Raw genomic sequence first — 26,913 nt, 5'->3', positions numbered from 1 at the left:
TCATAAAGTACGAAGCAACGAAAAACTAGGGACCGAGAAGAGTGGAGGGAGCTATAGAAGGTCTTCATACAGCATTGTATCGACCCCGGCTGATGATCATGAAGTGGCGATGGGTTAAGAACAAAAATATCGCATTTCCGTGGTTTTCACGGGTGCCATTTTATTTGGCGGTACGTTCTGCTCGTATAAAATAAGACATCGCATTTTAAATATTTTTTATTGACATTTAATTTAATCATGTATTTCACCCCACGCCTCCTCCACCAAGTAAAACCCGAACCAGCCTACCACCCATAGTAATTTATAATAATTATTGGTATTTATCTTATTGGTATTTTTAATCGAAATAAAATACTCAAGAACTCAAGTTAAAAAATCATTTTCTGATCTCGCAAAAGACCAGAGTCCCATATAGTTTCTTGATTCAAAAAATATTTCAATTTTGTACTGCCATCTGTTAATTATGAATCAAACTAATACTTTTAAAAATCAATAATTATTTATTATTTTGAGACTATAATAATAGTTTTATAATGGTATAGATAAAGATATTTTGTAACTCGTACCCGATTGAAAGGGATTGTTCCTGCCCCGAAGCTGTTGTTAATTTTTAATTTACTTGTCAAACAAAGCATAATACTTCAAAAAGTGTAGCTATCAGCGAGTTGGATGAGTCTTAATCTTGAAAAACCAACATGAAGCAAAAACCTCACACTCCAAAATCACCAAAATAGCAACTAGAATCATTACGAAGACTAGGGAGAGAGCTTTATGATGGACAGAAGGCAATTGTAACATTAAAAAATAATAGTAAAACCCTTGATATTATCCTCCAGAATATTATTGTCGTTGTATTACAAAGTTCAGTGATTTTATATTAATATAAAGAAGAAGGGAAATCCTGGATAGCAATGTACACATTTTATCATAAAAATGTATCTACAAATTTCAGAAATAATAATATACTTATTAAATATTCTAAAATCTTCCTAACCACGAATTTTTTTTATCATATATTATGCACTATCATATATTATTCTCTACATTAAATTAAAAATATTAATGTGATAGTGAGTATTCTCCCGACCGCAAAAACCACAAGTGAGGTCGTTGATTTCAACGGCCACTGCATCATTCACGAGAAGCAGCAAAATCATAAAAGTGCAGCCGTTATTCATAAAATAATATAATATTTATGTTCATTCCTGGGCAAAGTAGTAATGTAAGTCGGTAGGCTTATACACATTCACATTCACATTCACAATCTGGGCGAATGGTGAAGTGGAGCTGTGAAAATTAGGAGGCATCGTGCTACTCAGTGTTCCAGAAAATATCACAACACAAATCCTCTTGACGAGCATAGCGGATGCGACAATGCATTTCCTCGGTAAAATTCAGGCCAGTTTTATACCGATAGGAATGACTGGAAACACAACTCAATACGGAATGTCTGGGACTCACAGCTGCAGTCGATTAAAACCAAATAATGTCTATTCAACGCTGCGGATTTACGGGAGTGAATCAGCGATAATATGTTGAGTATCTAGAACACATGCTTATAACATCTACCGTATTATTGGTGGTGTGGCTTCAAAAATAATGAAATAAGAAAGGTGCAACATCATGTATCAGTCGTCTACATGCTATGGATGCCTCGAATAGTGTCAATCTGACAGTGGCGAAGGGTGACTTTTGGAAAGAGGTAGGCTGTGGAGAAAGCACAATTTTTAGGTATAGGTCAAATGCATTAGCTCTAGCAGCCTATCGTTTTGTATGGACTGGAATAGACACGCTGAGATCACGTGACATAAACTCCACACTAAAAAATGCCCGGATTCACCAGCAAATAATCCATACAATACAATATTGAAGAGAGAAGACGCGATGTGGTGTATTTTTTTAAACTTTCGACAGATGGTGCTTATTTTATTATACATTCTTACAAAATTATACCTATTGAGATCCCCGGGGTTCCAGCGGCTAGCTCAGGCGTCCATCGAACCCCGGATTCACAAAAAAAAAGAGTATATAAACGGTTGGAGTATAAATAAAACACGGTCTTTCGTGCTCGTAACGTGGTCTTCTTATATTTTCTTAATTTTTAGTTTTACAAATTATATTTGGGATTTTTACAGTGGTAGTCGTCAGGTCCGTACCTATCGGAAAGGGGACGCTTACTAACATCCTTTTTTTCTTTCTTTTTAAATTCCTCGTACCGACGCCATCCAGCAAAAAAAAGGACTCTCGTGATTGGCCAAATTTTATCGCGTGATCTTTGATTCGGCGAATCACGAGCCTGACCCTGGCGCCGGCGCGCGAGGATTTCACGCACAATGCGCGGCAAAATTTATTATATTTAAATCCTTATATTTAGTCTTAAAATTATCTCTTTCATCCATCATCATTTTTACTTTTTAAATTAAAAAGAAATACTTACGTGGTTGAGCAAGGAATCAGATTAGATGTTTTATGAAGCCGTTTCTAGAGGTCAGGGTTACGTTTCGACTTAAGCTACTAAATGATTATTTTACACCGGGAGAAGCCCGCCTGTAACAGGGGTGTATCACTATGATAGATGTCATTGGAAAATTAAATTAATTATTTTTTGTATAGGTAATATATGTGATTAAGTAGGTACCTATATGAATATGTTAATATGAAATTAAAAATTATTTTTTGTAAGAAGGTAGGCTACAATCGCCTAGTATGGAGTCTTCGCCACTGCAATCTGACCTGCCTTGTCTTATAGCAGGCAACTGGATTCCGGAATCCTGAAAGGCTATTGAATAACATTTGCAGGCGTACGATAGGAATTCTTTGTGCTCCACTTAAAGAGTGGACAAGAACAAAGAAGTACTTTCTTTTAAAGACTATGAAAACGTTTTTATACATAACTTAATGTAGAAAGATAATGTGGTTGGTTAACATAGTTAATGATTCACATTCAGTATAGACCTTGAACCGAGACAATGGTTTACTGAAAGGACAATCATTATTAATGAACTACAGATTCTACAAATTCTTTGTTTATAAACCTGGTCTACCAACAGGTAATAATTGTATACGCTTTATATCATTCCACTATCCAGGTTTACCGATCCCAAGATAATGACAATAGTGACTTTCACTGCGGTTGCTTCTGGACGATAATCGGTGTTGTATTCCTTTGTGTGATTTTTTTGCTATACTTGCTGGCCACATTGTATTGAAATACTTATATATTAGAAATAAGTAGCATTATTATGTTCTTATTGTTGTTGTATTAAGCTGCAGTTAATAAAATGATAAAGTGATAGATAGCCTTTAAATAAATATTATAACTTAAAACAATTTTGTTCTGAACATATTTATCATTGGAAGCAAACACATCCTCTGTGATAATACATTGTTATCATTTTGTAATGTCATATAATTTCCTGCTGCGTTTTGATGATTACTTATTTTTGTAATTACCCAAGTGCTGTAATCTGGGTACCCAACAATTGTTTTCTTTTTATACTTGTAGCATAACAAAAAATAATGATAAAACTGCTTTCCTGAAACAAAAGCGATCCTCATCGATGGCACTCAAATCGAACAGGTCAACAACTATGTCTATCTGGACAGCAAAAATGTCAATTGAAGGACAAAACATTGTAGGTACATAATGATGTTTGAGAGCCACTTATATATTAAATAAAAATAGAAAAGCCAAAAACTTTAATATATGACTCTTTATTATACAATCGTTTCTGTGATTTGTTTATATAGGTAACTAAAATAACAATGGTGAAATGAATTGATAATAATAATGTTACTAATTTTATTCAAGACTTAAAACACAAGATTTAAAACAGTATTCCTTGGTAATAATAACTTCATAACTTGGAAAAACTTCCATCGCTCAGCATGCAATACATTGATACTAGATTGTTCGAATCCCACTCAGTCCAAGATTTTTTCTGGTCTGTTTCTAATAGGTGTGTGTTAAGAGGCTTTTAAAAATTGCAGATAACATTATTACCATTGGATACCAACATATGTTTACAGTACTTTGTAAAGAAAAATAACTAATATCAAAATATAGAAATTATGAACTTATTATGATGACACATTCGACGTTGTCCTAATTAATTTGTGTTGTGACGTAGAAAATACAAAGTGTTCATTTTGATGTAAATTCATTCAAACTGAGGATGAAAATTAGGCGAATTACATAAATACTACAACTTGCCTGTATCCTTTTGTTCTCGTGGAATTCTTTAAAACGACACAATAACACTACGATATTAATTTAGCAAATAACTTTGATAAACACAGTAGTTTAGTTGCACAGTATCCAGAATCGAAACGAAAACAGGTTTAGAGCCGTAGTGTTGGTAAACGACGCAGACGTCAACACGTAATGTTGCTAGTATGCTAGTTGTTAATAATGCAATGGTATGTTATCTATGATGCAATGCATTTTTAGAGTACCTATATTAATAATTCCAAAGAGATTATTCTTATGAGTTTCTATAAGCGATAACGAAATAACGATTTCTATAAGCTGGCGTACACGTCATCACGGTTCTTTCATGAACTAGTGGAACTAAATTCCTAAACTAGCCCCGCTTCAGCATCCTAACCAGCCCCCGCCAACTCCATCGTCAATGTGACACTAGCGACTAGTGACGTGTACGCCAGCTTATAGAAATCGGAGTCTAGACAGACCTTTTGACAGACCCAAATGTGTATGTGCTACTATCTCACGTCCGTGTTTTCGCGTCATTTCGGTCCTGAAAAAACCTGATTTTCAGAATAATGAAAGGAGTTTTACCTATCAATAAAACTCTTATTATTCATTTTGACTTTGAAGTCCTTGAGATAGGGTTTGCTCTTTCTTCTTCGCGTGAGGTTATATTCTACTAATTTATTTTCCTTTTTCTTGTCGTTGGTCATTCCTCCGTTTTTATTTACTGGTCATTGTCTTCATTATGATATGACTCAAGGAACCAGGTAGAAGTTATCTGGACTTCAAAGTCAACATGAATAATAAGAGTTTTATTGGTAGGTAAAACTCCTTTCATTATTCGAATTTGACTTTGAAGTCCTTGAGATATCTGTTTGTTATCACCTGGTGTTGGGTATGCCAAATTCCTGTATGTGACAATGATTCATTGACGAGGTATAGACCATCGTGACTTTCCATGTATATGGTTGAATAGAGAAGTTAATGGGTTCTTTTCCCCTTCTGATGGTGGTGTATCCATCGTTCTCTGGTAGTTGTCGTGAAATGTCGACTCACTACGCCAGTTACCTCTCTTTAAGATAATTCATCTATTGGGTATAGTTACAGTTTAAGGATGCCACCACTGAGCGGACACTGCCTGGTGGTTTTTGTACCTCTGCTTCCAACAGTACTGATCTTATCCAATTCCCTATAACTGTCCTGGTGGCTGGTTTTGGTGATCTTCTTGAAGATATAAATAATTCCGAAATATCCCCACCTTCCCCTCTCCTTAGGTTCGACATGAAGACGAGTTTCCGTAACCAGAATACTGGGTCGATGTTTTGACACGTGGAAGCGTTTAGCTTCCATTCCGATTGACGATGCTTGGCGGTATCTGTATTTGAGCCAAACATTGGCCATACAATTATGTGGTCACTTTTTTCCACTAATCCATTGTCTAATATTACTGAGTAGTGTGAGGTCATGAACCCTTCGTCCCGATGCGAGAAGCAGCCGAGTAGGTAGCTGTCCTGCGAGACGTTTCGAATAGGTTGCCACTGTCTGTAACGTCTCCTGACACATACGTTGCAATGACATGTGCTGTTTCGCTTGCGAATAAATCCACTTTGGGAACACCCCATCTTTGAAACAGGGGGGTGGTTGCGGTGTTGATGAGGTGCCATTCGGAAATGAGTTGTCTGCGGGAGAGATGATCTGCCACGCAGTTGTAATTTCTGCGGAAGTATTGTGCAGTAAACGTGATGTTGGCTCGACTGGTAAATACTAGTACCTGTCGGCATATGTTTAGGACGGTGACAGATTTTGTGCCGCCCTCGTTGTTGATGTATGCCACCACTGTTTTGTTGTCTGTCTGCAGAAGCAGATCTGATCCTATGATTGATTGTACCTGAGATTGAATTGCAAACATTTCCTTCCTGTTGGAATGCCATGCCATGCTAACTGGTCTTGTTCCCACGTACCTGATATGTGGTGTTCATTCAGTTGGGCTCCCTAGCCTGTGTCAGCTGCGTCTGTCGTCAGGAAGTGATTGATGTGTGTCAACTCTGAGGAGCCTATCACCTGGAGCCACCACATGATGTCCTGTTAGGCCTGTGGTGGGATTGTCGTCTATTGGCGAGAATGGGACCTCGACAATATTAATGACTGGAGCTTTGTAGCCGTCGGCAATGCAACCTTCCTCGTGGAGGTAGGATGCGAAGTTAAGTCACCCCAGAAGGGATTAAACATGTGCCTGCCTGAGGGACCAACAGCCTTTTTGTACGTTTGTAAGAAAGAGCAAACCCTATCTCAAGGACTTCAAAGTCAACATGAATAATAAGAGTTTTATTGGTAGGTAAAACTCCTTTCATTACATTAAAGTACCTATAGATAATGTTAATTCCAAAGAGATTATTCTTATGAGTTTCTATAAGGGATAACGAAATAACGATTTCTATAAGCTGGCGTACACGTTATCACGGTTCTTTCATGAACTAGTTTAACTAAATTCCTAAATTACCCCCGCTTCAGCATCCTAACACTGCATTACGTCCGCCCCCGCCAACACCATCGTCAATGTGACACTAGCGACGCGATGACATGTACGCCAGCTTATAGAAATCGGAGTCTAGACAGACCCTTTAACAGACCCAAATGTGTATGTGCTACTATCTCACGGCCATGTTTTCGCATCATTTCGGACCTAAAAAAACCTGATTTTCAGAATAATAGGTATACCTTTCCTAAAAATTCACTAAAATATTTTTTAATACTTATTGATAGTAAAACTATGTTCAAAGGACATTTTTTAAGGTAGGTATTATTATAATGTAGGTACTTCTATCTAGTTGAGGTATAATATGAATAGGTACCTATCTAGGTAGTACGCCATAAAAATATTGAAATTTTGCATTTCTTCACAATATGTTGGAAACAATTGAAAAACATTGAAAATATCAATGAGAATACATAAATAAAGAACAATTGATATTATTTTACGCTACATGAACATTGAAATTAATACCTATTATCTACCTAGGTACCACATAATACTATCGAATTGTTTGAATCGGAAGCAGTGTTGCCAACCGTACTATAAGTATAGTATTTGTACTATAATTTTGGTCAGCGTACTATGTACGATATAAAACAGGTATAGTACGCCCAAAATACTATAATTTTGAATATCGGAAAAAAACATGTAAAATGTACTAAAATTTCGATATTTCCGTTCGATAAATTGGTGCAAAGTATTATTTCTGAGCTTTGCCGATTACAGTAATTTTCTCGCAAGTCTCGGAAGACCTCCATAGCAGAATGCAGGAACTCGCTGAAAAGCAAAAAAGTAGGTTTGAAAATAAATGTAACAAAGAAGGACATGTTCAACTGCTTTGCGTGCCAAAAATAGATCCTCATCAATGGCACTCAGCTCGAACAGGTGAAAAACTACATCCATCTGGGACAACAAGTTTAGTGTCTATAGATGGTTGTATATTTATGAAATTGTTCGCAGAGTAAAGCTAGGCTGGAGTGCTTTTGACCGCCTGAATAATGTCTTCAAAAGTGACCTTCCACTGTGCCTAAAGTGCAAAGTGTTCCACCGGTGTGTGCTTCCCGTAATCACATATGCGTGTGAACATGGACCCTAAGTAAAAGAGAGATCCAGAAACTTAGAGTAGCACAACGCGGTATGGAGAGGTGCATGCTGGGCATAACGCGAATGGACAAAAAGAGGAATGAGTGGATAAGAAAGCAGACAAGGGTTTGCGATGTAATAGAGTTCATTAAAAGCTTCAAATGGAGATGGGCTGGACACAATTGTTGGACAAATTTAGTCATCCAATGGTATCCAAAAGGTACAAAACGTCCGCAAGGTAGACCTAGAGGCCGCTGGATCGATGATATGATAAAGTTCTGCGGAAGTACGTGGCAGCACAACGCACAAGACCTAGATAAGTGGAAGCAGCTTGAAGAGGCCTTCATCCAGCACTGGATAGATTCAGGCTGATGATGATGATGACTATAATTTCTCAATATAAGAAGATTTGGAGAACTTGGAAAAAAAATGCTCGAAAAACGTAAAAAAATCCCTTGACTTTGGTTTACAATGAAATTTCTTAAATTCTTCGGTAAGCTTATTTTTTTTTGAGAAACAAAAAACCTATACATTTTGAACACATGACAACGCGTACTATATTTTTTTCCCGGATACTATAATTTTGGAGGCCCTGTACTATAATTCGACTGATCGGAAGGAAAAAATAATTATTAGTCTATGACTGGAAGGATGGCAACACTATAAAGGGACGTCATGTAAATTTATTATCTATGGACAATAAAAATAAAATATACTCACCTATGATTGCCTATGATACTCACGCAGTTGACAAACTGACAGTTAAACTATGGAGAACTTTATAATGTAAAGAAAAGTAGTGCATGTTTCGCTTTTGTGCTGCAAAATCATAATCGTTATTTCGTATCGATGTCAGACTTTTAGCGGTGAATATATTGCGTGAATAAACGCGCTACTTCAGTCGCTTTCCAATATCTATGACTAACAATCAGAATGGATACGGACACAATTCTTCTTGATAAAGTATCCGAGCTACCTCTGACCCAGAATGCTCTACATATTGCCATGCGAACAATGCGCGAACGGTGCTATTTATTGCAAAACAGACTGCGGGCAGTGGAAGATGAAAATATACAACTGAGTATCAAATGTGATAAATCTAAAATGAAGACAGATTACTCAAACGCAGAGGTGAAAATGCTGCATGCGAATGTCGCCCAACTGACCAAGGAAAAAGCTCAATTGGCTCATCACGTATTCATGGTTTCTAGAGAGAACAAAAAAATGTGGCTGCGACTTGCTAAACTAACAAACTCTACCTCTCAAGAAGACTTAGCCTTAGATTTAATAGATGATAAGATTAATCCTACAAATAATACTTCGACACCACTTAAGGAAAGCAGCTTTACCGTTCCCCATTTGATAAGGTCACAAACGTTCACTCAAAATTCTCCTAACCCTAAACTCAAAGCCAAAGTTGAAGAAGGGAATGAAAAATTAGAAGCAAGCTTGGAAGAAATCTCGCTTAAAGTCATCACAAGCTTTTTAGCGGAGAAAAGTGAACTTGTCCAGCAGTATCAACAAATGGTACAACTTCAAATGGACGATGACAAATACTTTAACCTTGGATCAATTGGTTTTCCATTTATAGACGATTTTAGTAATGGATCTTTGTTGAATATAAAAAATCAAACAGAAAAGTTGATTGACCTCAAAAAAATAGCTCTGCAGCAGCAAGAAGATATGAAAATTTGTTTATCCAACCTTGAAACTTATCAAGCAGGTATATTTTTATTTTACTTTCACAATTCGTTAACCTTTATTATAGATCCACCAGTATAAGTTGTCCACTGAGTGAGGGCGCCACATGATAACATTTGACATAGGTATCATTCAATATTTATTATACTGTGATAAGCTTAGTTCTAAATTCTAACACCTGATGATTTATGATGTTATATCTTTACCTAATACCATTAAACATTATTATGATACTTAGCAAATAGAGCATGGTTGCAAAATCAACCTATACTTAATGCTCAACCATGGCCAACTATATTCTGTCTGTGGCACTGAATTGCGAATTACGATAGTCGTGATAGTTATTGATTATTTTCAAATGCAATGCGGTAACTTGTTCACAATAGATGAAGATTTTCGATTGCATATTTCGTTCAAATTATTACCATTTATATCAATATGCAACAATCATTTTCTACAAACAGTTTACCATATTATTGCATTCGAAGTACGATGAGCAATAACTACTAACTAGCACTACCATCTAAGTTTTTAGATTCGTGTCACGGCATGACTATAATAGTGGGGCTTATGGTCAACTACATATCATTGTATATTAGAATAATCATACTGATCTATCACGTAAGTGACTCTAAATACTTCCTGATCACAATTTAATATTGTTGGTAAACAACATTTTTGTATTTCAAGCGCAAGTGATTGATTATAACATTAGTTTTTTTCCATATTTTTTTAATAGTCAGTCAACCATTATTTGAATCTTTATAATCTATCTATTTCTGTGAGTTATTAAATCTTTAAACATTTTTTGTATGCCTTTGATGTGAATTTATAGATTTATCACTTACATAATTTAATAAATATATTAAACCCATTAAGTTATTAGAAATAGTGTAAGTACGTTATAACAAAAATTTTGAGAGATCCCGACATCGATTAGTAATTGAGGTAAGCCGACTGCCAAACAATTAACGAAATTTAGAAAGCTCTTCAGTGAGAATTATTGTAAAAACACTAGTTAACTTCATCATAATTAGATAGGACACAAATAGCTTAGTGGTTAGACACATGGGCGCGAATTCCAGGAGGCGCAGATTCAAATCCCGCTATAGATAGGTGGCTCTCGTGGTGCAGTGCATAAGGCGCTGGCCTTCCACCCGAGATTTCTGGGTTTGATTCCCGGTGAGGACACAATATTAATGTGTTTTTCTCAAAGCCTGGGTGTTTGTGATTGTTCAAAATTACTAACAACCACTTTGTACGAAAAAGCAAGGACATGGTTATTAATAATTCTAATTTAAAAAAGGAAAAACCCGCTAGATGTATTTTTTTTCAAAAAGATTTTTTTTATTGGTCAAATTAATATATTTCTCTGAGATGTTTTCAAATTATGTATGTAGTTCCAAATTTTTTGTTCGATTTTAACCATAGTGTGTGTACTTACAGACTTTGTAAATAGTCGCATATTGTCAGTACTGGCCATCGACTTTTTGGTGGTCAAGGCACGTAATATTTTGGGATTTCTATATTTTTTTCATATGACACTTCCACCTAAAAGATTTCTATCATCCAAAAAGAAATCATGTGAATAGCATGATACATTTTTCAGACAAATAAAACACATTATTATCTATTCAATATTAATAATATTGATCAAAATAAGCTTTTAACTATAATAGACCGACAAACATTATTTCGAGAACTAATAGCTCTTAATACGCCAGCAATCGCACAGTTTTATAATTTCATAAACACATTAGATTAGGGTATATATTTACAATGGTTTTAAAACAAAGTTTTTCGATAATTGAGTTATTTATGTTGACAGCTGTTTTGGCCTATGAAGGACACTGAGATAACTTGTTTAAACATTGTTTCAAAAATGTTTGCTCTGATTAAGATGAGAAGAAATTGTACCAAGCAATTTATATTTATTAAATTAAAAGCTGTTTGATCGGTAATGTAATTTGTTTTGGCTTCACTTGTTCTTCAAACACTAAAAACGTTAATAAACGTAAAGAAATATCAATATTTTTTCGTGGAATAGTAATAATGAATCATTTGAAAACGAGCCATCATTTACAGAATGTTGAAAACAGTTATGTAAGATTTACAATTCCATATTTAACCTAAAAATTGATTTACACTAAGCACAACATTCTTCATTTAATATTATGAAATCATGCTATTCAACATAGATTTGTCGCATATTTGTATAATAGCACAATTTGATAATATTAAATGATGAACATCGGTGGACGCAATTGCTCTAGTCCTGGTAAAGGCCAGATTAATGCGTATCTAGCATTACTCAAATTGGTCACCGGTGCACTTGCATTACTTCAATCCTTAGCACATCAATTAAATATAATTCAATAATTAATTTCTATTATTTAATCGATGATCTCTCTATTTCCAGAAACCACATGTCTCAACTGTAGTAAACACAATCAGGTTGAAGAAAACACCACCAATGAAAGAAGGAATAATGAAGGGTTGGACACGAGTGAGATAGAATTGCCTGATAGTCTGACTAAATGGGCAACACCAGCAAATTCGACATCTTATCACGACGACACAGGTGAAACATCTCCAGTCAGCCACTTAGGAAATAAACAAAACACTGCTAGCGACACCACCAACCATATAATCAATAATAAAAATGGTGATGTATTTAATGCTAGACCCCTATTTAATAAAGTACCGAAAGAAGAACAAAAGCTTGGAACGACTGAAAAAATATGCCCGATGTGCGGAGACCGGTTTCAGAATATGATCGCATTCGATAAGTTCCAAGAGCATGTGGAAGGTCATTTTATTGGAGATGAAGATTTTGATTCCATAGCTGATAATTACGAAGTGGTCACACGCTCCGTGGGTAATAACTTCAATTGACATTATCGGTTAATTTTTTGTGCACCAGTTGTGAATAAGTACATACAATCATATGCCACAATATATAGTAATGTTTTTGAAAATAAATGAACCATTAGATAACTCTTGAGGTGCCGCGGTTTAGATAACTCCGATACCTCGCAGTACACTGGCAATACACAAATCACGACACTAGTGCGAAGACCACGTCTCAAGATATAGTAGTCTGTGTCTATTTATTTTCAAAAAATAACATTACATATTATTACACAAGTAATTACATATGTCTGGTGTTTGCCTGTATGTTATGCCGAATAAGTGAAATTAGGTATTTAATCCATACAATTTAAACATAACAAAATTTAATGAATATACAGAATATTGTCAGAAAAACATAGAAGGTGTTACTTAGGTTTATTTCCTATACAGGCGGACGGTCCTCGACTTTCATACAATTCGCTATTATACATTTAAAACATTTAGATTCATGTCGATAATGCAAAAACTGTACGCCTCTATGCAGTCGCTCCCCGAAATATTTCACCCTTATAAATGTATAAACATGAGTGAGAAATGGAGACTGCAGTGTTGATACCGACAAAAAGAAATTAAGGATTCTTCATATGAGACAAAGATAGAAATAATAATGCGTTCTGAAAACTGCGAATCTTTTGGTTTAGCCGGTCTACGATAAAATGAACAAATCATTACTATCATGAATTCATGAATTGATGATAAACATGAAAAAGATGTCCCTTTGAGTTTTTCAATTATTCTAGTTAAAGCTCTTAGTTTGCATGAAGATTGGAAGACTCGATTAAAAGAAGATTCTAACATGGAATTTTAAGCAAGTAAATGCTGATTCGACAAATTTAAACTAAGGTATTCTTTTTTACTTAATATTAAATTCTCTGGAGAAGCTGCCGGTGCAGATAAAGATTCTGGAAATGAATTTATTTCCTCACTGTCCAAAATATTTTAAAATACACTTTTTGTTTTTTTTTTACTCTCTACTTTTGTACATTTAACATATGTACACATTTTCAGGAACCAATAATTATGTACGATAGTCAAGGACCGCCCCAAAAAATCACGAGTACGCAATTGCTTTTCTCTCCCAGTATCTTTGGTTACCTAACACAAAATATTACTTTTGAGCAGTACAAAAAAAAAACCCTAAGTAACTGATACATTCCCCCTCATAATCTCGCAATGAATTTTAAAATTTTACAGAATTGTCTAAAGAAATATCCCAAAACGATGATATAATTGCTAATTCCCCAACATTGTGATTTCAGATTGCTAAACCCGGCTCCGTGTGTTATCTGTTTTCAGTAGAACTTTGATTATCCGGTCTATGACTCTCTGCACACGACGACCACTAGAAATCGCTACAAATGGACGTATTTCTGCAAACAAGGTCCAACCCACACGTGTAATATTCAGAGAAAATTAAATATTTGAGTCAAGATTGATTTGAAATTATGTGTGATTATTTGATTTTATTAAAGTATCCCATCGGATGTTTAAAATAAATAATCAAAAAAAATCTTACATAATATTTTTTAAATCAATCTTACAATTATTGTATATCTTGTTGGCAGAAATACGTCCAAATAGCATGAAGTCGCAGGTTTAATGTTCAAAGCAAGGATGGTTTGGACTATGGGAAATGCGCTGGTGTCTCATGACCATTATTCTGGCAGAAAAAGGATGCAAAGGGAATGGGAAGATGTAGTCAATCACAAGTCGCCATACTTGGGCGTAGACTCAGCATGTGATTGGCTTCACTCCTCCATTCTGTACGTCCTGTTCTCTGCCGAATTGACAGACGTGTGACAGCTGCCCATTTGGCTGCATACTATCCCTATATTCAAACCGTCCCTGCATTGAATATCAAACATACGATTTTCTGTTATTTGTGGTAACATCTAGTGGTGGTCATGTGAATGCGGTCTAACCGGAGGTGAATGTAGCCTGGATGATAAATCCGGATTGTTTTTCAGCCATTCTTTGACAACTTCACCATTCATTCGTGCCCTTTTCAGATGGTTATAATGGAATCCGGATGATCGAGGTTCTACTGTACAGACCTACAAACTTATCTGGAGAATGAGATGGGGGAGCCACTGTCGAAACCTACCCAATCACGACTCATAAGTGGCAAAATCTGACATTCGGATGACTTTTTCAATATGGCGTCCTATCAGTGGCGAAGGGTGGAGGTAGGCTGTTAAGATTCGCTATAAATAGTGCACACTAAACTTTTTTAGTCATATATATTTGTTTTTATTGAACTAAGACTACAATTTACAGATGGTGTTAGTTAGTTTTTAAAAATCAACTAAACCCTGCCTAAACGAAACCATAATAGTTTTAGTCTAATTTGGGCAATACGACAAAATTGTGCACACTTTTTCATTCATAGTTATTTGTTTTTGTTGGATTAAAAATACATATTGCACATATTCTTGGTTATTTTTTTTAAATTCATTAAGCCCTGCCTAAACCAAACTATAATATATATAAAATATTATTCTATTTATAAAATATTCAAAGTTATGTATGATTTAATTGCATAATTTTAGATATTTTATAGATATACATGTATTTTTTGACTATTATCTATTATGGCTTGGTTTCTCAGGGTTTAATTGAATTTTAAAAACTAACCAACATTATCTGTAAATTGTAGTCTTATTTCAACGAAAACAAATATCTGTGTCTGAAAAAGTTTAATGTGCACTGTTTATGGCGGATCTTAACAGCCTACCTCCACCCTTCGCCACTGCGTCCTATGGTAGTTCGTAGTTCCATTTTTGGCCATTCTCCAGATAAGTTTGTAGGTCTGTATTTTGAAGTTGCCAAATTTAATACATTGTATAATATATAGATGTATAGTATTTTTTTATAGTAAATAAATAGATGTAAACAGGGCAGCTCATCTTTAGGGGCCGGGACCGACAATTACCTCTGTAAACAAAAAAAGAATTAATGAACAATTTTTAAAATATATACTTAATTAGTAATATATGAATAGTCTGTATGAAATAGGCGTTTTTTTCATAATTTTCATTGTAAAATGCAGACAGCTATGGTGTTTGAGATAGTTTCGGGCTGGACACGGCTGAGTCACATAAATCAGATGATTGCGTCGCCACTGACTAAAGTGTGGTGTCGCTCATTGTGCCCTTAGAATTCGCAATTATTTCCCCATCTAATACCATGTATAAAGTTGATAATTTAGTCAATGCCTCACTTCATCTTCATCTTTAAAAGTAGAAGTCAAAATTATATAAACCATGAAAATAGTGTTAATAATTGTGTTAAAAGTTTTTTTTGTATTTTATTAACTCTTGTCTTGCCTATTTTATTACCTACCATGAGCTGCCACTGGTTGTAAATTATTTAAGATTCGTGAGATAATTATTAAATATTGAAATTCCATTTAGATTTATAAATGTATCTGAAATTAGATCAAGATTTCGATTGCCAGTATATTTGTAGTTTATAATACTGGAGTCTAATGGCCAAATGCATAGTCATAGGTACTGAGCAACGTTTAACCTTACGGCGTTGAAATCAATGTCTTAGTGAGATTAAGAAAGACAAGTGACATATTTATTATCGTTATTTTTATTAGAATATCTTAGTTAAGGCTCACTTGGCGTCGACATCACTGCATTTGGTCATAGTAATTAAATTATTATTGGCTACAACAAATTAAACGATCTTTCGTGGAATTTAAAAATAAAGGCAATTGATTTTTTTACAAAATGACACAAAAATATAACTATATTGTTTAAACTAAAGTACATACAACAGTTTCACAAAACAAGATATTATCAATTTACTAAATTTACTTGTTACAATTCCATCCTACATCACTATAATATTAATTATAATAAATTCCACAAATTGTTATAATCACAAGATTTAAGGCGGCTCTCATGGTTCAGTGCGTAAGGCGTTGGCCTTCCATCCGGGAACTCTGGGTTCGATCCCAGTGAGGACACAATATATTATTATATGTCATTTTCTGAAAGTCTGGGTGTTTGTGATTGTTCAAAATTACTAACAACCACCTTGTACAAAAAAGCAAGGACATGGTTATTAATAATTAAAAAAATACAGCACTTAGGATGAAACGGGTACATGTGGTATATAATTAAAAACTGAGCCTGGAAGAATTTTTCGAGCACCTATTTATGCAAAACAAAGGATTCAAAATATCTTATGGTTTTGTTGAAAAATTATAAGCATTTCATTTATTTTCCTATTAGATTACACCACATTAACCCATGCAATATACGCATATCTAATTTCAATCTGTTTACCTGAATTATCCCCTCCCCTTAAACATTAAAAATATCAAATATGAAATATGAAGAAAATCTTAGATACGAAATTCTTTGAAAAAAAATATCAATATATATTTTTTTAAAGTGTAATAAGATCAAGAAGACATCAATTATTATTGTATGGAATTATAAATCATTAGTCCATTTGTTCAATCCTCAACGGCTTAATTACCACAGGCCTTCGAAAGAATATCAGTCATCAAAAATATAGAAGTCATGTTTTGTTAATGTTATATTTAAATATTTATTTATATTTTCCGTTGCACTAAATATGTATTTTTAAATTATGTCTGTATTATTTGTGAATTAGTGATTGATTATCACATTTAATTATCATGCTAATAGTATCTAATGGGAACGTGCCAGTCGTGTTGTCAGCACTAAATGAGTTAATGTCAATAATATTATACTGTTGTGGGACATTTGTATCTGATTTTTAATTGTGTAATTGTCCTGAATTTATTTATCTGTAGTTTTTAGACACTGTATACATCCTACATTATTATATGTACATATTATATAATATAAGAGTATTAAATACTCACTTGCTAGTATTAAACACATGTATATGCCTTAGTAATAATTAATCATATTATCTTGTAGTAATTATGTTACATATTAAAGTAATTTTTCAAATGAAGTAAGTTACATTTATTATTAATTTTTGTTACATTTTCAATATTGTATGAATACGTTTTGTTTTAAATAAACAATCTTTATTTTATAACTATTGCAAAATTATGTTGAACTTATTTTAAAATATGTGGTACCTGAAGCTTATATGTACTATCAAACACAACCAAGTCATGTTTTTGAAGAGCTATATTATTATTCAATGTCTTTTATAGTGTTCACTGTCAATTCTTGGAGGAAAAACTTTCTATGTACTATTAAGTAAAATAAAACACAATATGTAGTACTGATTCCACTTAGGCCTTGTCCACATGGCGCGTGTCTCGCTGCGAGTGACTGTAATGAAGTCAATCTAGTAGTCAAAATATTATAAAACATTATCATTATTCGTAAAATGTTTTATCATATTTGAATGGTCAAAGACATAGCTTATAATCAGTATCTTTAGAATTATCTTCAAATGTGTTAATCGTGCCCATTTTTTGAATAATAAAATGCCTAATTCTTGTCAAATTTGGGATCACAGAGATTATAAATATAATTTTTTATCGTAAATATTTCACTATAATAATGTCAACATAAATTTTACTAATGGTAATACCATAAAACTCCATTTTGACCTACATTGGGTATGTGGGCCGTTAAGCAATGTAAATTACTGTTTGTTCTTTGGTTTGGTTTCTGTTTTTTGAGATTTGGCCCAAATAAGTGGCTGCCAAAATTAAGCAGAATCATCCGGATATAAATAAAAGACAATTTCTAAATACAATCTATTATAATAAAAAACAAAACATAATGCATTTCTGTTTGATAATATATGTTCAAATTAAACTAGCAACATGAATATAATTAAACTTGAATAAATGCAAATAATTTGAAAACTACGCGAGTTCTGTCGGTTTGATGTCTGTTGAAGTAGCCGGTTCTTGGGTAGTTTTTTGAAGAAGATTTTTGCTAAACCATTCTGGCCGGGGTTTCTTCATTTCAATAACACGCTTGCCTTTCCAAAACTCTTCTGCCTATAAATAGAAATAAAAAAGAAATTCCTTCAGTTACCGCCGATACTATGACACTATACATATTTGGAGTTGTCTAGTGATTTTAGTACCATGAATAAACAGAACATGATGAAACAGAACGTTGACAAATCAGAACAGTGATGAACAGAACTACGACATTTCAGGAAAAATATAACATTTGATATTGAAATTGTCATATTTCTATGTGTTGTATAGATTTTTAATAACACAGGTTTTCAAAACGCCGTAAAAAAATCATTCCTAATTGCTGGAAAACCTCAATTAAATGGGACTCAACTCGGTGTCGCCAGAAAGTTTGGTATATTTCGTCTTAATCAATCCGATGTTCAAAATGATTGGGTGATTAGGTACAACGAAATAATGAGTTTAATAATTCTGCGGAGATAAAAGAACAGGAAGATCGCCTCTCTTTCCAATTAGAACATGGAATCATTTTGAGGCTGCTGCTGAGAGATGTCCTAATACTGCAAATTGTTGGGATGGTTTTGACAATGCCTTAAACTCGTTGTTTCATTGTAGTCACCCTAGCATTTGGAACCTATTAGATGGATTAAAACGAAATATAGCTTGCCAGGGATTATTATTAGCCAACGCCCATACGGGTCATTGACAACAAAGTTTATAAAAAAGGTATGAGGTCCTTAGTAATCAAGTGGCAATAGTTGTCCGCGATTATCAAAATCAAACAGATAAATTGAGGTTTCTACGCCGAAGAGCCAAAATGCAGTGATTAATTATATTAAATATTTATATTTCTTTTATAAACTTAAGTTTTATAAGTATTTAATTAATAAATAGATGTGACAAAAATGAATGTTTTATTTTTCTACTGGCTGTTCTATTTTGTCACTGTTCTGTTTTTTCATGGTCTGTTTTGTCCAGTTACTGGTGATTTTATGTCTTATTAATTAGTGCCGCCGGAAAATTAAATCTGTAAGTTGGAAAAGATGTTTCCAGATTTTGATTCATTTGGGCGTACGTAATAGACAAATTCACATACACTTCACATGGAAAAAAATGGTTTTTGACATATTGATTTGAAAACTAGTACATAGGTATAAGTGATGAATTGAACTATTTTTTATTCAATGAATAATACACGAGATTTAATAATGTAGCATTCGTTGTTGAACACATAATGTAATAGTTTTCTTTATATTTAATGTATATTCCATAATGAATGCTATATCTTGTGGAAGAAAAAATAGTTTAATTATAAATTATTAGCAAGTGCAAGTATCAAATGATCCTGATACTATCTTGGAGTTATCTAAGTCAAACAACACAATCAAAGACCCTTCCAAACCAACCCGCACCACACTCAGTCTTAATCGAGCGTATCATGAGACCCTATGTTTGATGTGAATCACCAGCATTTTTTTACACCTGGGAATCGTTCAGGACCAGATACCCAAGACAGGTCGCCACGCACTCAAGTGTGCTTTGACTAAGTTTGTAGAGACTTTTTAATGAAAAGTGCCCACAGGAGAGAGGAGCACGATGAGCTAACAAAAATAACTGATTCTAATTAATAAATGTAGGTATAGTACAGAAAATAAAGCTAAAACAATATGGACGTACAAAACAATGTGAAGAGATATTCATGTCTGCAATAAGATGCCGCATTTTTATTAAACGCAACAAAATTGGTCTTTCTGCCTGGCCGATGGGCCCGACAGCTGGTTGGACCGACTTGAGCATCTCTTTCCTTTCGGAGCACATTTCCAGAGTATGTGCTTTGCGTCCTGTAGTTCTCCTCTACATGGACATGTTGGCCGGGTGACCGGGGAAGTCTAAGCTCAAAGAGCTTAGCAGCAAATGTGTCATAAGTCAAACCGGTTATCTCTAATCACCATTGAACATTTCGAAAGAACGAATATGTGTATTATGATTAATAAGATAGTAATGATAAAGCCAGACGCCATGGACCAAGGTTTTTAAGCTCATTTTGTTTTATGACTTAATGACAGGCCATAAAACGCACGAGATAAAAGCACACCTGAATGTTCTCGAATATCACTAATATTGAATGCGTGATTCGGTTATGTAACAAACTTTGTTGCATAAAGCCGTAAGTACATTAAATCTATGACAAATCTTAAATTATGTTTTATACTCTAACAATAAAGAAATGGATTCTAACCTTTTCCAACTTTTCACCTTCATATAAAACGACAACATCCTCTTCGACAGGGTTAAGACCTAATTCCTCCTGAATTTTATCCTGCATCAGTTGTGTCTCTTCCTTCACCTTTCCGTAGCAGTGCGCTGAAAAGGGTAATGTTGGATAAATCCGACTTCTTTTTAAAAGATGTACTTAAAAGGTTTTTGACTGTGTAAAATATCTTTGTATGTGTGTGTGGAAAACCACAGTGCCTGGATTGCATTAAGTGTTGGGTCAGGTCCCATTCAGAGCAAATATTTTTAAAGTGAAACTTCTATATGTGTGGGACATGAAAATTTCCGGGAGAGTGAATCCTGCTGATTGGTGACGAAAAACCGTCACGATTTACTTGGCAAAGTAAATATCAACGGCAACGGACGAGATCGATCCGCAAACATTTAGTAAGTGCACATACTGCTGATCAGGTTAGTGAGAATTTTTTATCGATATACTTATAGAAGAAAACTATTATTGTAAGACACAAATGAATAAAATTTAATTGTTGATTTTGAAAAGTAATAGTTTGTGACTAAATCAATTCGTCCAAGAATGGAGAATAAAGAGAATAAATCATTTCAGTTGCGTGTGCTCACCATACACTCATTTTTCTCTAACATGTATGTTTCTGAGTTATTTTAAGTAATTATTCATTAAACAAAAATATTTTCTTTTAAAAACTCGCCACTCATGAAATTATTTGTGAAAATGACAAGTTTGTAAAAAGAAAGTAATTTCGATAAGCATGTTAGATAATTCCTTAAATTTAAAATAAAAACACTGTTCTATGTCAGCTAATAAACAAATAATAATATGAATTTTGGTTCATGTTAAATAAACAAACGCATTCTAACCGCTGCAATGATACACAAAGGGAACTCGTACTGCAATCTGCAGTGCAATAAAATGATCTGTCATCCATCAGCGCTATCTCTGTGCTGCCAACAGTACTATCATCATAGTATAATAGTACATAATATTATTTAATTACAATAATTTTATAGTATGATATTAATTTTATTATAGTAGTAAAAAGGTATATTACCTACACAGAAAATACTACAAATTTCCAATAAAAAATAATATCTAAGCAGTTAGGACAAGCACTAATATCCCATTTAAAAAAATCATTTTACGCAGCAGTTAGCCCTTCAATAATTGCGTATATATCGAACATGGTCATATTATTTAAGCTAGATATATTATAATTTAAAGCAATTAAATAATCATGTTATCTACACTTGATAGGCAAGTACATATTGCCAGTGCAACTATTGTTAATTATTTATTAAGCCGTTTCTTAAAATTTTAAGTAGAAAAACAAATCTCCCGCAAATACTTTACCTACCTAAACTACCTAAAAGATAACAGAAATATCAATATAATTGGGGGGAAATTCTGAATATAAGGGTTGTTGGTTGACCAAAGATTACGTCTCAGTTCAAATCCGAATGCAAATTCTGTTTCGTAAGCTTTTCTACGAAAACATAGGACATTCTAAAGATAAAAAAAAAACATCTAAAATTATCAATCAATGGCAGACAACTAGGCGCGAAAGATGTCACTGTCACATGGCCACATCACAGCGCATGCGTGTTATGACGATTCGATATATAATTACAGCGGTTCAATGCAAGTCGCTTTACCCGTGCGCTAGTGTTTTTAATATGTACCTGAATTTTTCTAGACGTGGGGAATTCTAATTTTAAAATGTTTTATTCAAAAATATTTGTAAATATCGTCATGCGAGGCCTCTGTGTTTTTAAATGTAATGACGATATAATTTGGTTTTGCTGCTTTGACCCCATATCATTTTTAATTACAACCTACCACCATACAAGTACTTAAGTAAATGAATAAATACAATATGCAATTAAAAATATGTTAATTACGGCATAGTACGCCAACTTCATGATGATTTCCACATGTTATGCAATTCCTCAAATTGGCCTTTGGTACAAGCATCTTCCACACGCCTTCCGGATGACCAAATTTGCGTTTCCATCGTTTTTCAATCGTTCTTCGGAATTTCGGTACTCCATAAAGGAACCCATCTCCAATGATGTCATCCAATGTTACATTTTTAGTGTTATTATTAATTATTGGTCCACTATGTTGGGTTATCGCTACACAAAAAGCTTCTGAAATTGTTAAAAGAAAATATTACACATCCTCACTATAACAGGTAACTATTGATACCCTTACAGCAATCTCTTCGGAACAAGGGAGTCAGGGGGATGAATCTTCCATACAGCGATCATATGGTATGGAAATGGTGGATCACCTTAATAGATGGCAGTACAATCACACACAAAGTCTCAATGACACAAGGCCAGTTCAATGCTGAATTATAGCTCAACCTAGACCCAGCCAATAAACACTCAAGCTGCGAGACTATTTGTCACTGATGGCATGTCATTCTTTTCAAATTTTATGTCGATATCTTCAAAACAAAAGCAAGCATGCAATATTTTTCACAAAACAATTTTGTCAAGCTACACATAGGAAATTAATAAAGATGATCAATCTGACAGGAAGTGCTGACAAATAATTACCACCAATGGTAGGAGTGCATTACGATTATTATTAATACATAATTATGACCCAATAAATTTATGTTATTCATAATGTCAATATTATTATCATTGCAATAAACTGTATCCGACTTGAAATGTTAACTTTTATTTATTTTTCTCACAATTTCGTTTTTATAATGATGAATGCTTTATTGGGTTCTGGGGCTCTTTCTTTTTCTTTCAACCATGTCCGATCCATTTCTCGTAAAAATAAAATCTTTTAATACAACCCTCTACTCTGTGGAGGCCCATATGATCCTATTAGGATCGGACATGGTCAAAAAAAAAAAAAAAATTATCTATGAAGGGAATCTCACTACATTTATTAGAGAGGGACTTTGTGTGTACAGCGTACACAGGTGAATCGAATATAGCTGTTTCATTGTATTAAAAATAAAGAGATTATGGATACTTGACCATGATCGTGACTACCTAATGTATAATCCATTGAACGTGCATTTACATGATACTCCATTATAATGATTTTCAAATGAGTTTATTAACCCTTAGACTGCGTATGGCATGTAAACATGCCATAGACTTTATTTCGTATTTTTGACCAAACTAGAAGAGACACTTGTGGATAATATGCTTTAAAAATTAGTTCAAACCTTTAGGTAGACATATCAGGCAACAGATCATAAAAATGTCAAGTAAAACACAAGGAAATATATTTTTGAAAAGAACACTCGTTATTCAGTCGTTTGAATCGCGCGCCATTGCGAAGACGGGTGTACTAGTTGCGTCACCAGGGTTATCAAAACAAAACATTGGTCATGCATCGAAAAGTGTGCATCGATAATATTTTTATTGCTGATATTGCAATAAATAAATATTGGCTGATAATATTCATCAGCCACTTGCTCAACCTATTAGGTCCATACCCTGACGCACACAAATTGAAAAACAATATGTGTACTTGCCAGACCCAGGATTCGAACCTGGGACCCACTGCTTTATAGTCCAACGCTTAAGCCGCGCGGCCACAGCCTACTTAAAGATGGACATGCCTAAGATAAGTGATAAAGAAATAATTTAAAATTTGAAAATACCACTACTCACTGATGACATACATTTTACATCTCAGAGTAATGATATATAGAGAGCGCCTATTTTTCAGCAAAATGAAGCCGTGTTTCTTGCGTATTACGCACAGTAGAACCTCGATTTTATTATTATCATTAACTATGAACCGTTATACTATCGTATTGCTTCTCAGTACGGCTACTAAATTTAAGCACAAAATAGTTAACAATATGTTCTACTAAAATAACTAAAAATAATTACCACTATCTTTATATTTAACACAAAAACAATACATTTCAGCAACACGTGCTCTCAGTTTTTAAATGAATGTAATCAGTCTAATCCATTTTTACCGATGTCGTTTTGAAAAAATATTTACTTAATTGAGCCGTAGAAATTCTATCATACTCTAACGCACAGTGCGGAGATATAAGCGTGCCGAATGCTTACACACTCGCACTAATTAAAAGCGTCATATATTATTATTAATGTCATTAATGTAGATTCATCACATGATAATAATATATCAATTACTCTATATCGTCGCTTAAGAAACAACACCGCGGAAGTCAAAAGTTAAAAGAAGTTAAAAGGTATCAATTTTCAATTTTTTGAGACGGTTTTTGTTTGCCCCTGAAAATTTTAATTAATTGACTTTCGCGGTGTTGTTTCTTAAGCGACGATATTCAGATTAATATTTTTCATGTATAGTCGAACAACATCTTTTTGGCTATGTGTTAAAACTGTGAACTAACATGCTCCTCCCATTTTTAACCGTACTTCCATTATAAACTAACAAGCTTCTCCCATTTAGTCGACAAGAGCGCTTTCCGGCTTGTGGCTAAATCTTCTTGTTGGGCGGTAGTACTTGCAGTTGTAGGTATCTACTAACTGCAAGTGGTAATGCAGAATAATATTATTCGGTACTGTTCGGTTATACGGAATACAGCGGAAAACGCATTTTGAAAATAGCCGATAAACTCGATTATTTGTTAGTTTGGGTTAGGTTAGGTTAACCTTACAAATAATCCAATTTATGGGCTATTTTCAAAATGCGTTTTCCGCTGTATTCCGTATAACCGAACAGTACCTATTATTCATTTCGGTAATTTTATATTACTCCATATCGTTTTTGTATTGAGGTCTTTTGACACCGAAAACCTAACCCAAAAATAAGTAGGCTGTTATGGGTTGTTTTTCAGTAGGTTGTGTTAGGTTTTTGGTCTCAAACACGTTAACCAAAATAACGATATGGATTACTTTAATATTAACCTCTTTTCTTAATACGTTTTCGATTTTATAATCCGATAATAGAAAGGTTTGAAAATATTAAAATAGGTATTCGAGGTTATGTTAGATGTCAGCGATCAAACAGAACATAATTTATTTATATAGGACAAAATTTAACCTGGAGGTGGGAAGTGTTTTCCAAAAAATGTGTAAAGAACCACACGTTCTATTTTTTGTATCGATTTAGTCAAGTCCCTTATTAATGAAACTGCCATTGCACTATTTTTACTCAATGCTCAATGCTCTGGAAAAAATGCAAATTTGAAATCTCGATATATTTACGCTGTGACCATAGACAACAAATTAATAAGAATCACGTCAGTTGTCCCAAAAATATCTAAACTTCTAAGTACAATCAATCATTACTTTTCTTCCGATACGATACCAATATCAATACTTTTTAGTCAATAATTTTATTACGTACCATTTATAAATGGTATCATTATCAATTATTTTCAGCATTTTTTGTAGTTATACTTCTTTTGAGGCGTTTGGTAGAGAGTGAAATTGAGAGCTGCGCGCGCACACCGTTACGAAAGTGCGTTGTCGCACAGTCAGCTTTATACAAACGTAAGTTTGATAGTAGAATTAACGGCGCTCCAATAAGCGGCCCTTTTTCTTGAGTGTGTAAAATGATAATTAGGAGTAAGTCGAAGAATCTAAGGTTATCACAAGTGTTGTTTTTGTTTTGTTACGCCAAAGAAGTATAACTTCTAACGCATGTACATAAGTACACACACAGATTTTTTCGTATTTTTATTCAAGATGAAGCATATAAGTACGTTAATTAGAAAGTATTTTGTTATAATATTCATTATCCGTTGTAATCCATTTGAGTTTCAAAGGACAATAATCGATTAGCAAAAGGTCATTAAATTGTACAACCCAACCAATTTTCAAAAACTTTATTTTAGTGCATAAGGTAGTGTACCTATATTTTTTATCGTTTATAGGTAGGTACCTACCTACCCTGCCAAAATATTCCAAAAGAGAGCAACCAGCCTAGGTTCCCACTTGGCTTCCCCATATCCGACTAAACTTGTACATACATACCAAAATAACAAACCAAGATTTTTTCTAATGTTCCATAGGCACCTAGTGTAAATGGAGCACAAGCTTTAGAGTATTTAGTGGAGCAGGGATTTTTCCGGCTTCTTGATATTGTTGTAGTGGTACTTGTGAATTTTTCCATTGTAATGATTATTGTGACCTTTTGCAATATTGTTACAGACCTAAAAACTTATCAGAAGAATGAGATGGGGTAGCCACTGTCGAAAACTATCCAATCACGACTCGTAACTCGTAAAATCTGACATTCGGATGACGTTTTTCAATATGGCGTCCTATGGTAGTTCGTAGTTCATTTTTTGCCATTCTCCAGATAAGTTTGTAGGTCTGTATATTAAAATTATCGATACTTGCAAA

The 26,913-nt window shown here is 34.0% G+C and overlaps 2 protein-coding genes and 1 long non-coding RNA gene across 3 annotated transcripts in view; 1 reads left to right on the top strand and 2 right to left on the bottom strand.

The window, feature by feature from the left end:
* Nucleotides 1-4,343, bottom strand: part of LOC147079073 (uncharacterized) — a 60,205-nt gene extending 55,862 nt beyond the window's left edge. Inside the window, exon 1 of the long non-coding RNA XR_015071391.1 lies at nt 4,214-4,343. This is a non-coding gene — a long non-coding RNA (uncharacterized LOC147079073). The remainder of the gene's footprint in view (nt 1-4,213) is intronic.
* A 4,220-nt stretch (nt 4,344-8,563) lies between these two features.
* Nucleotides 8,564-15,378, top strand: spn-F (C2H2-type zinc binding domain-containing protein spindle-F). The gene is made up of 3 exons (XM_085953184.1): nt 8,564-9,549; nt 11,947-13,728; nt 15,248-15,378. Exons 1-2 carry the CDS (start codon nt 8,760-8,762, stop codon nt 12,420-12,422), a joined length of 1,266 nt encoding a protein of 421 aa, XP_085809310.1. The 5' UTR covers nt 8,564-8,759; the 3' UTR covers nt 12,423-13,728; nt 15,248-15,378.
* Nucleotides 15,379-17,030: 1,652 nt separating this feature from the next.
* On the bottom strand, nt 17,031-25,775 carry mRpL32 (mitochondrial ribosomal protein L32). Its single transcript, XM_085953197.1, has 4 exons — nt 25,607-25,775; nt 22,489-22,737; nt 20,579-20,703; nt 17,031-18,414 (listed from the first exon to the last, which is right to left on the bottom strand). Exons 1-4 carry the CDS (start codon nt 25,701-25,703, stop codon nt 18,277-18,279), a joined length of 609 nt encoding a protein of 202 aa, XP_085809323.1. The 5' UTR covers nt 25,704-25,775; the 3' UTR covers nt 17,031-18,276.
* Nucleotides 25,776-26,913: the final 1,138 nt, after the last annotated feature.

Source organism: Rhyacophila brunnea, unplaced genomic scaffold (assembly GCF_057557595.1).
Source record: "Rhyacophila brunnea isolate RB1 unplaced genomic scaffold, BYU_Rbru_1.0 scaffold_10, whole genome shotgun sequence".
In the NCBI taxonomy this organism is placed as follows: Eukaryota; Metazoa; Arthropoda; class Insecta; order Trichoptera; family Rhyacophilidae; genus Rhyacophila; species Rhyacophila brunnea.
The sequence above is the reverse complement of the archived record's forward strand: the minus strand, read 5'-3'. Positions and strand labels throughout refer to the sequence as shown.